At 38.0% G+C, this 12,671-nt stretch overlaps 1 protein-coding gene across 1 annotated transcript in view; it reads left to right on the forward strand.

The window, feature by feature from the left end:
* The first annotated feature begins 2,569 nt into the window (after positions 1–2,569).
* Positions 2,570–12,671, forward strand: part of LOC139725377 (calcium-activated chloride channel regulator 1-like) — a 38,863-nt gene continuing 28,761 nt past the window's right edge. Inside the window, exons 1-2 of the mRNA XM_071636461.1 lie at positions 2,570–2,793; positions 11,964–12,207. Of these exons, the coding sequence (XP_071492562.1) occupies positions 2,570–2,793; positions 11,964–12,207 (468 nt within the window). The remainder of the gene's footprint in view (positions 2,794–11,963; positions 12,208–12,671) is intronic.

Here is a 12,671-nt window from a genome sequence, read left to right on the forward strand (position 1 = left end):
TGTACGTTCACTTTTTAATATGTGTCCCGTTGTTAATTTGCCACGAATATCTATTTTTAAACAAATTGATTTCTTGTTGTTGTTGTTGTTGTTGTTGCTGCTGCTGTTGTTGTTCATGTTCAATGGATTTTAGCCAAAAACAGAGCCCTGAGGAAGACCGGAAGCTAGTCTATCTTAAATCTGCATGATTTAAAATTTATTTTATTTTGAATACTTGGTGTGTGTGTAATTTATGTCGTTTTGAAATTTGTTTGTCCATCTTATGCTGTTTAATCAGGCCACTCTGTATAAAGATTCACAATAAGTAGATAAAATAAATAAATATATATAATACATATCATACATAATATTTGTGGAGAGAGAGAGAGAGGGAGAGAGAGATAGAAATATACATGTTGTATGCTTGATTATGATCAGGCTGTCTGGGAGGTTGCATGAATCAGAAATGGCATGAATTTTGAATGATTGTTGTTTCGTAGTGCTGTTTATTCAGAAGAGTTCCAACTATTTGGTTTAAACAGACGTATAAAATAATGTATTTTTTTTTATTAAGAGTGTCCCGACTTCCTCCAAATAACCAACTACAGCCTTTCGTTTTGAGACAGTATGATAATGGTTGTAAAATGGCTCCAATTTCAACAATGCCACACACGAACATCCAACTTTAATGACATTGCTTCAAATAACCCTTGGTTGATGAGGGAGCAAAGAGAATATCTTCTGAAGCAATTGTCCACAGTACCGATATTCTGTTCCATTGAGGGAATTGCTTTCAACCTGGAAATAATACCGACACTGACGGAAAGGAAGATTATAATATGGAACAATGATACATGTACTTATTTGTCAGCATCAAATGTCTTCAGTGTTTCATATATCAAATGCCAATGGCCTTTGTGTGTGTGTATGTGTGTGTGTGTGTATGCGTGTGTGATACACATTCGAGCAGGATTCGAACCCACGACCTCCCAATCACCAGAAAAGGGGTATCATCCACTAGATTACCCAGCTTCGGCCCCACAGCCATGCAGTGCTGTTCTTATTAATCCTTACTGCATGCAGCGGGTACTGCGTAATTATTCAAATGAATGGAAGTCTTGTGTCGAGTTGCTGTTATTGCAATTGATTGATAACATAATAAGTAAGCACTACATTGATCAGTGCTTTAATAGTAGCAATGACAAAATAACTCGACTGAAGAATTTAATCAATTTGGAAAAACAAAGCAAATAAAAATGAATCTACCTGATATTTCGCGTCATTCACTTGCAAAAAACAGTACAGTTATAGTGAGGAGGAAAATTGATAGCTCGAAAACTATCATAATGGTGTGAGTAACCTTGACATCATACTAGAAATTTCATTCACTGCAAAAGTGCAAACTTAATAATTATCACTGAACTCCTCACCGATACTATCAAAATACTATTTGAACCAGATATCACGAGGAAATGAAGCCCACCTTCGGTCGATGTCTATGAATTTTTTTGGTCAATTTGAAATGTACTAAGGGTAGGGAAAGGTGGACAAAGGGGGATGATGTGGGAGAGCGTATCCCCCTCTAAAGCAAGAGAGATTTTGCATTTTCAGAATCTTATTTTACGATCTGGTGCACACTTTTTTTGGTGAAATATTTGGACAGTATAATCTTACTTTAGAAAAGATTGAAAGGGAGCACCTTCACATGTATATAAACGCAACTTATTTTTTTTTTTCACCTTCACATGTATATAAACGCAACTTAATTTTTTTTTTTCGCCTTTCAAATCGGGGGGGGGGGGTGACCACTTCCTTCGCTCCTCCTCCCTTGGCTATACGACGGTGGTTTTTAAAACGATCTAAAGAAACTTCATGAGTTTACATAAGGACCCTGTTTCAAGCAACTCATTCAGAAGGACCATGTATGGAGCTAACATAGATCAAGGATGGGACAAAGGTTCGAACGAGTGACACGGATTGAAGAAGTGGAGAGAAAAAAAGAAAAAAAAACCGTGAAGAATAGTGTTGTCATGAATATGCATTTTGTAAAAAGTGGGAGTGACCTGTTCGGCACACATGAAAAAAGATGCATCGAGACTGGGACGATGCCGTGTGAGGCGAGGGAAGAATAAAGTTTTCGTTACTTTGAGTTTAATTTCATTGGTGGTAGTGATTTGTACAAAATGCATATTCATGACAATAGAATGGAGATTAAAATTGATAATAAAACAACCCCAAATGCAATGGATTCGTCAGAACGCGATCGATTCTTGAAGAAGAGGTGAGACACAAACGTTTAATCATTTTTGCTTGGTGTCTTCACAATCAGCATTAGCTTCTTAAAAACTCCTTGTGGAAACTAGGTATGATTAGGCCTACATCAGAAGACGCATGGTGAAAGAAGGTGATCTTGCATTGGGTACCATTGTCTGCGTGTCCGGCGTTTGAAGTCAAAGACTGTTTTCCAATCAACGAAAATATCATTAGCTCTGGAGTTGTCAAATCTATTCGTTCGCAAAATAAGAACAGCAACAACAACTTCAAAAACAAAGCAAAACAAAAGAAAACAACTCACTAATACAAAAAGGAAATGGCAACAATACTTGTATTCAGCCTCACTGTGCTCTTTGCCATCTCGTCTGTGTCCTCGTTGGAATCATCATCTCGGGTATACCTGAACGTGACCGATCGTGGTTACCAGGATCTGTTGATTGCCATCCAACCCGGGGTGAGTGAGTCCTACTTCCCGCAGCTTCTGGACGAGATCAAGGAAGCTTTCACGGCGGCTTCTCGGCAGCTCTACATAGCCACACGGTGAGTGAAATTGCTCCTGTAACTATTGCAATGGGCTCTGCAGTGTCATATCCACATTGTATCAGCTAGCATTGAACGATTAAGTATCAAAACGCAAAAAAAAAAAAAAAAATTAAACAAAACAAACAAAACCCAAAACAGTCATACATAAAAAGCAAACAACAACAACAACCCACTGAAGAACATCTCCAAACAGATCGCGACAAAACGTATTATCATAGTTCTGTACTAATACAAAGCATTTGCTTTATGCCCGTGTTGTGCTATGCAAGCTAAAACAAACTGTTGTAAGGCCACATAGACTTCAGTGTAATACGGAAGCGTCTTCTCTCTTTTATATTCCGCCTCTTCAAAGATTTCAATTGCATTTACGAAAAGAATCCCCCTCCATTCACTTTCTATTGAATATCATTTTCCAATTCTTCATCGATAGTAACACAAGTCGTCGTAACCTGTATAATTGAACACACTGTAGGCCCGTACCGTTACACGTTAGGCGGATAAAAGCACCAAATTGAATTGAATTGAATTGAACAGGTTTTTATTAAAACACATGAAGCCAAAGGCTGAATTGCATATGTTTACAGTTTTTTTTTGTTACTATCCATCCTCACATACATACATACAGTTTTATTTTCGCGACATAAACATTTTCGCAAATTGTAGCCGACAGTCTTTTTCGCTGCATGAAACTTCCGCGATTTGCCACTAGTATTCAACGCATTGTTTAGAATCACTCGCATTTTGCTTTCGAGAATCTTGGCTTTATGCGCGCGAAATTTTCTGCAAAATAAAATGTAGCATTTATACCATAAGATCTTTTTTTTTTTTTCCAGAGGGCTCCTACTCTAATATCAATGAGTAGGTCCTGAGGGGGTCGTCTGTCCATATTTGGTGCTTATATCTGCCATGTAACAGTGATCTCAATATCTGACGTTTAAAGCGACCTTACTAGTAAGTTTGAAATAGTTTTGTATAAATTAATGAGATCTGGCATTTGCAAGCAATTCACAATCTGCAATGATCTGGACGTCAAAACCTTCAAACAAAATTTACTCTTGTATATCACCTATCTTATGTAAAATAGAATGATGATATAGTAGTATTGACACTTCAATCCTCTCCCCCTTGAGGGGCAGTCTCGAACCCCTACAAGACGGTTTGTGACCCCTTAAATGGGGGGGGGGGGGAGAAGAACAATAAAGTAAAGAAGAAGAAGAAAAGAAGAAGAAGAAGAAGAACAGAAGAAGAAGGAGAAGAAGAGGAAGAAGAAGAAGAAGAAATTCCGCATTGACGGGCCATGTTAATAAAACTGCATTGAATATGTAAACCGTCCGATCAGTGCTTTCGTGCATACTAATATTGTCAGCAAACTGTGTTATTTCGTGGGTTTGCAAACGGGGGTGGGCAGATAGCGCCAAAACAAACACGAATCTGTCCAAATTAAACTCTTGCCACGTTATGCATAAGAAATAATGCTGTTCATGTTTACCGGTGCAGAAGAAGTCTTTGCTCTGAGAGAAAAACACAAACAACTCTCAAAAACCGTGAGCAGGTTTTTTTTTTTTTTTTTTTTTTTTTTTTTTCAAAATCTACCTGAAAAAAAAAAATGTTCGTAACACTACCTCTTTCTAGTCTATCAGCCATGTATGAAATAAAAAAAAAGACAAAAGAAAAATCCCCACAATTTTTAACAAGTGTTTTTTTTTCCTGATGTGTATGATGAATGCGTAAACATTTTCTGTATGCTCAACCAATATTTTTCTAAACAATGCTAACGCAAGTCATTGAACATTTTAAGGCCAATACACAAGATTGTCAAAGAAGTAAGAGACAGTCATCACATGGGAAATCCCCTTGACACACAAGTGCACAATGGGAACGCGATGCTATTCACTCTGCTCTGTCACACCTTTCTGTGCAAGCTACGCGGGCTTGTTGCGTGTAGATATTTTCCAGCATACATGATTATTTTCTGTGGGGGGGGGGGGGGGAAATGATTTGGGCGAATTTCGCATGCGTCTCACCTGCTGGACGCGTGCTACTTTGTACTTATGTTCTAGTAACGGGCGACATAAAGGGAACAGTAAAGTACCTGCTTTAAAGCTCCGTGTTACTTGCGTGAAAGTTGCCCGCGAGGTGCTGCCGCTGCGGATGTCCTACAGTGTTCTGCGTGGACCTCTGCGGGATATCCTCGCGACTCACTCACAACAGATTTTGACACCTGATAGTTCGTAGCACGTCGTTGCAAGTAGTTGCTCGGAGGTGCGCAGGCAAGTCCGATTTACCCGCATCCAAGTTTTAAACGCTCAAAACTTGTGAGGAGCGGGGATTGCTAGCAGAGGTCCACGCAGAATACCAGCAGGAGGCCGAAGGTGCCGCAGTAAGTACGTAGGTTGAACTTGGATCTCTGCCTATGCACCGAACACGCGTTTAATCTGCGGGCATAGTCTGATAGTACGGCCCTCACAGAGCCACCCACGTACCCAACACGCAAATCACACGAAATGTAGGCAAGTAGAATGTAAGTAGCACGCGTCCGGCAGGTAAGACGGCAGCTAAAACTGGTCCAAAACCTTGTTCGCCTGCAGAAATTGTTCTGCATGCTGGAAAAATCCCTACACGCAGCAAGCCCGATACACTTAAGCGTGTGCATTATCTCCCTAAAACATGGGCACCATGGCGTTGCTGGATTGGGAGGGGATGGGGGAAGGTGGGTGGATAGGGGGATGGGGATACATCCTCAAACTTATGGAGGGGGACGCAATTCAACGGAGGGGTCTACATACGAGATACTGGTCAGTGATTTTTCATCGTGCAATACGTGACTAATGCAGGGAGACTTGAAATCGTCATAATACGTGCAGTGACGTCATAATGATTTTAAGTGCACACTTTGTAATCTAATTCAGGCAATTCACTGGATTCCGAAGGCATGCTGGAATGCAGTGATGTTTATCTATGTAGACCATAGAGTATAGTATGTTGCCTTGTCTGTCGTATATAGTAATACAACATTTAACCTGTTAAGGAGTTGAGCTGAGTTTATTATACAAATGATGCACAGAATAGAGTGCGTTCGCCTCGTGCATGTTTCACAATTGTAAATACCCTCGAGTGCGCTGCATCTCCACTAACGCCACGAAAAATTCCTGTGCATCATTTGTTTTATAAAATGGGTCGAAAACTAACAGCATTTTCACGTACCTTTGTGGGTCAATACCAGTCAGCTACATGTAGCACTCGCTCAAGAATCGATGTCCGAAGATGTTCGTCCCAAACATTTACGCACGTCGCACTCGGAAATCCCGCACATATAAGTACGTATAAGAGTATACGTACGGCACACATGTTATGCACACAAGAAAGGCCGGCCGGCAGCCCGAACTAGAAGTTGTTTACAGGATTGACAGCGCGTATAGTAGCGCGCGACGCACTTGTAACAACTGATTGAGTGCGCACTGCTAGTGTAAACATTGTGACGTCAGGCCGTGCATGTTAGTAAGAAATTAATGCACGCACACGTGACTCATTTCAGCGCTTCCAATTGGCTACATTCTTGAACCCATTTTATAAAGTTAGTATAACACGCATTTCCAGTAGACGCCTGCGGCTGCCCGAACGCCGAATATACTGGGGATTAGTCATCAAAAAGTTAAAGTTCCCTTGCGAGTAATATTTCCCCAGAGAGACAACAGTTTCTCCAATCGTCGATATCTAAATTTACTCAAACTATACAGGTAAATTACAGAAATAAGGTTTTATACGTATAAATTAAGGTGTTCAAAGATAGACAGTTGGAGGAGACTTCCATCAGTAAACAGTGTGATAATGTGGCAGTCCAGACGATTTTATAATTTCACGTCATGTAGTACATAAATAGACAACTCCATGTATAGATTAGTGGAATTTAATGTGGCCCTTGAGCAGAGAAACCAATACTCTGAAAAATCATAAACAAATTACACTGAATAGTGCTGAAGACATAGGAGCCTCACATATTTCAGAAATGTAGCAGTGTAATTTTCTCACAATACCGCTTGCTTAACAAGTTCACCTGTGTGGAATCTACGCATGATTTCTTCTTTTGTTCTACTTCCCTGAGCCCCAACTCAGGCGTTCTTATGGTAAGGCTGCCATGTCATCATCCTTAATTGTTGATTGCAATTCGTTATAGATTTTAAAAACATTCTTATTCCTCATCCCAATCACTATAAATTCTGAGATTCTGTACTCGATATGACTTATTCATAATTGTTAAAATGTAAGTCTGAAAATCATCTGGAGGTCCCCTTTAACGGAGTAACATAGTGTATAACAAAGTTTCATGGGAACATCAGCAGAAAAAGCTTAAGCGTAAACTTAAACTCTCACTGATGCATTCTATTACTATTGCTGCATTCACTCAATCCACATGTCAAATGAAGTTGGAGTTATCCTAAAGGTACCAGACTGACCAATTGATTTTGGTATAACAAAGTGCTTCCATACGCTATTACATAATTATTGCATAAAAGTTTTTGATGAGAGTGTTGTAGTTAAGAAGTAAACAATGATTTGGCCAATTTAATCTGGTTATTGAGAGTGTGTCACCCAAGAACAGTATAACAAAAGAGTAGGCATATTTGACCAGGATACAGGATGCACAGTCGTTCGAAGACTAATATAGGAAAAATGTGTTCGCTGACTATGGAGAAAAGTTAGTGTGTCATAATTATAAGACCATTGCTAATGAGAGATCAGGTGTATTTGAAGTGGTTAACTTTGGATGAAAAACGTCCATATCCTGCCACACATTAGCTGTAGGCTTTTACAGTAGAACAATCTTTAAAAATCAAATGATAACAATACCCTCGTCCAAATCAGTGTAGGGTTTGACTGACCTTCCGTACGCTTATTTTGTCACCTACTTTTGTATGACTTTATGAGTCGGAACAGAAAATACCAGAATGTATAGTTGTTTATAGACTTACTATAAAAAATGTAACTGGGTACTATACGGCTATAATTTTTTTTTTAAAAACAAACCAAGAGCAAAAGGATTTCTTGGAAATGTAGCACTAGACCATGAGCTATGCACATGAAGCATGATATTTGTGATCACAACTGCAAGTTTGTATGGCTATTACCCAAACTCAAACGGTACCAAAACATGACATGTAGCGCAAAGGTATGAATGAGTGCCACTTTAACTATTAAATCAGGTAATGCTTTTATCAGGTGTTACGCATTGGAGATGTAACTCCCGAGGGGACGACATTTGGGGTTATATAAATTTCTGAAAAAGCATATCTGTATGCTCTCATTTGTTATTATGTTGTTGTTTTTTGGGATTAAATCATTTCTTTATTCAAGAAATTGGTAAATAAACAACCAGGTCAATTATCCATTAAGATAATTGCAAGTATACATAATACATAATGTTCTTCTGTTTACAAACATCAAATAATAATTTAAAGGGGATGTCTAGTAACTGATCAGTGGGAATCAGTGGGAATGCTGGGGGATGATTGTTCCAATCCTTGCGGGATTCATTTAAGAGTACATTATATATCTATTTTTGTGTGAAAATTGTTTGCTTCAGAATGGTCTCATATTCAAGTAACGTGCAGTTTAATGTTTACAGGTTAGCATACTTGTACAGAGACGGGACGATCGTTAACGGCCCGTCAATGAATTCCACAAGGATTGTAACAATCATCCCCAGCATTCATACTGAAATCCCACTGATCATAGTTACTAGCCATCCCCTTTAACATAACACTGATATTATGATTTGTCATTACTCATTTTTGATATACCTTTGTAGTCATTCCCACTTCTGCTTCCTAAAATCACGACAGCTAAATCAATGTAAAAGACTAGACGTCATTCATTCTTGTCCATCTACAAGTTCCAGGGGGAAAAATCACCAAACATATTACATTGTAATGAAAAACTTGATAGATTAATTTCTATTGGAAACATACTACTCATTAACTCATTACCCATTACCGACCTTCTATACAATCACACGCCATTTACCAAACATTCTTGTCCAAATGCTTTTGGTAAAAGATGATTTAACCCTTTCAAATAAAAGTGGTTTGTGTATCACACAGCAGAAAGAAGATGAAAGAAATTACAAAAAAAAAGAGTGCTGAATTCGTGAACAATCAATATATCAATTTTTACTTTCCACTCGTGGGGTGGAACACCCTCATTAGGCAAAGGCTGGTTTTCAGAGGGGTCCACATATACAAGTTATACAAGCATTAAACTTACAAAATTACAGACATAACATATGCAACAACAAAAAAAAAACAGAAAAAAGGTACAAACACCATAATAAGCTGGTTTTAGACTCACAAGAAGAAAAAGGAAAGGAAAAATAACATCAAGGCCTTAAATTACAACATGAAGAAAAACAAGGGCATGTGAGAATGAATTTCAAATACGGAAATGAATCGGTATTGCTGATATATTTCGACAGTGGATTGACCGTGGATCTACCCTCATCAGCCAAAGGACGTTTTCAGACATGTCAGAGGGGTCCACACATACAGATTAAAAATACAAGCATTATACATACAGTATTACAACACATGCAACAACAACAAAAAAAAAAAACACAGAAAAGGCATAAACACAATAATAAGCTTGTTCTAGACTCACAAGAGGAAAAAAGAAAGGAAAAAATAACAACATGGCCTTAAATTACAACATGAAGAGAAACAATGGCATGTGAGAATGAATTTCAATTAAGGAAATGAATCGGTATTGCTCATATATTTCGATCGTGGATTAATGAGTGGAAAAAAATTTAAATGGTTGGTATACTCTATCCGATTACGCATCATACAACACAATGAATTCATTGTCATTCTGTACATTGAGATCGCAAAAGGAGCTTCCCGGTACTTTATATTCGTAACTCGATTGTCTGACATTTTGTAATATTTTTTCAGTACTTTTAGCATTCCACTTTTCTGATGTGTATGCTTGTATTAAAGTATAACGTCTCTTTGAATTCTCTCATCGGTTTTCTGGCAACTCAAATACATGAATTTATTTTGATATTGAATTTATTTTGATGTTGAACTCAGTATCAAATATGAGTTTAAATGTTTAACAATAAATTATTGTAAACAAAAAATCTCTTCTTTGTATTCATTTTCGGGATACTAGCGTCCAATCCGTGCTGATGTAAAGCTCTTTCTTTTTCTTCCCCGACTGTTGATCTTTGTTCTCTATCATTCTTATGTGATTTTGATTTTGACTCCAATCCATTTGGGCCAGTTTGCGGATTGTAGAATTGCTTTACAGAATGATGAAATTCATCAATAAGGATGGCATTAATGAAAGCAAGAGAATACTAACCAGAGGGGTGAAGGTTGAGGTGTGAATTTTCTTCAATTTGTTTCCCTCTCCGACATGTTTTTAAGTAACAGATCAGCAGTTGCGATCTTAAAGTTTTTATTTGTAGAGGGAGACAAATTGAAGACAATTCACATCTCAAGAATGCCATTATTAAGCAGAATAACGGAAAAATCCTCTATCTTTAATTGAAAAACTTTTATTTTGTTGTCATTTTGAAGAGGTAGGATAAACAGAACGCCTACAGAGAGTTGTGTTATATTTTTTATCTTATCGTTTTATTTATGTATGTCTCTCATTATATTTTATGTTATCTTGACATATTTTCACTGTTCCTCCTTCGTTATAAAATTATGTTAACCCCTAATTTCTTTCATTTCCTCTTCCAATCTCTTCTCTTCCAATTCCATTATGTTCCGTGTTGTCCTCTCTTTCAAAGTTCTCTTTGTATCTTTCGATCGGTTTTTACCCTCAGACATGGACTCTTTTCCGATGTGTCGCCTTGAAAACACCATACAGTTGTTGTTGGTGTTTTTTTTTGGGGGGGGGGGTGGTGGGGAGTTTCGATCGAACAATGTCGAAAGCGCCGCGCCGCGCCGCGACCCGACTCTTAAAGCAATAAACACACTTTAAACGTCCTTATCAATAGCCGACAATATTGTGTTAAGTAAAAATGCAATAACATTTCTCCCCTTCTGTGCCACTTGGAATTTTGATGCATAATGTGCCACTGTTTGTATGTATCACCCCTATCAGGGAACTTCTAAGACTTTTTGCGACTGATGAAAAAAAAAAAAGGCTATTTACCAAAGAATTCATGCGTGAGATGCGAGGCCTTGCGAACAAATTCATGGAATTTACGTGAAAACATTATACAAATTAAATGGATTTTTTTTCTCTTGTTTTGTATTCGAAAGAGCTTTATCTGCCCTATTGTGAAAGACTCATCAAAGCGAACACACCCTTACATGAATTCAATGGAGCTGCAGAGTTCGCCTGCACTTCCCTCCCTCTTATAACTTGTGTAGTCTGTCTTTCACGTGAACGAGGACCAGGATTGTTAAACTGTGTCTTATCATGTTCTGCTCATGTACGGTATACATGTATGTATGGGGATACTCACAATCAAATTTTTGGTACAGTTTAAACATTATAATGCTCAGAACCCTCAAAACTTTAAATTTTAACTTCGAATCCCACGCGATAGAACTACTCCTGGTCCACTTGTCATACAGGTTTGGAAGTGTGTACCAATTTGGAGGTCATGGTATAGTAAGAGGACCGTTATGGAGATCTTATATAAGGCAATTATTGACTCACTTTGTACGCAGATTGTTATATACCGTATACCAGTCATTGCGATCCATCGCTAATTGCAAACCTGTAGATATATGTATATTATATATAATTTTCCCCTTTCACGGCCTCGAAATATAAGTATAACCAATACAATAATTCCCAGCCTCCAATAGGCATTTTCTCACTCTCAAGTGTAAATGAATCAATGTGCCGAGCCTGTGTACGCACGCATGCGCACGCACACACATGGAGTATAAGACGCACACACATGCATACTCACGCACATATACGCACTTTTTGCTGAACCATTTATTTTCTACTCACACTATACTCTAATCACAATTTCTATTACCATACCACGTCTTTGATTCAGCCGACAATGATTTGCAATCATTGTTTCACAATCAAGTTCATGCTTGAGGGCGTGGTCTATTTCTAATAATCAATTTGGTCAATATTTTTGTACATCTGAAAAATTCGTCACGATGAAAGCTCACTGACCTCTTTTGAAACAGGCGACTTGCTTATTTCAAGACAATTCGGATCCTAGTTCCTGCTGATTGGGCAGACTCAGCCGAATACCAACAGGTCACGTGGGAGACCTACGACACCAGTGATGTCAGAATTAATAGTGATGGCAATGACCAGCCCGAGACACAGCAACCTGGCCAGTGCGGGGAACCAGGCATGTACATGCGCCTGTCACCATCTTATCTAACAAATTCAGAGGTCACTAACAGATATGGATCTCCTGGACAGGTACATGAATATACGAGTATGATATATAATTCAATTCAATTTAATATAATCGTATGCTTTATTTCCTTTCATTTAATTTCCGGATAGGGCTTTATACATAGTGCAAAGTATTCATTCGACAAATTTCATCCTATTGCAAATTATATGCACGTACAGGACTATTATTTCGGTCACATGTTGTTGTTTTTTAGTTATAATAAATGATCCTTTGCACCTTTTTCTCTCATCAGCAAAATCCTCATCTTTGGTTTATATGATACAACAATACTCATTGAAATTTATATATTTCACTTTTCATTTCATAAAGTGTACAAATTTAGAGATTTACCATAATTATGTATTTCATCTGTTTATACTCTTTTAGTTGTTTAAATTTCTTAATAGTTGTAGCTCTCTTCATTTCGGAGCAACATGACTGATCTCATCTATTTCGTTTGGTCACTTTCGTTTCTCTTGTCAACATA

Source organism: Diadema antillarum, unplaced genomic scaffold, assembly GCF_040938485.1.
Source record: "Diadema antillarum isolate AM-2024a unplaced genomic scaffold, OU_Dant_1.0 seq00000035_RagTag, whole genome shotgun sequence".
In the NCBI taxonomy this organism is placed as follows: Eukaryota; Metazoa; Echinodermata; class Echinoidea; order Diadematoida; family Diadematidae; genus Diadema; species Diadema antillarum.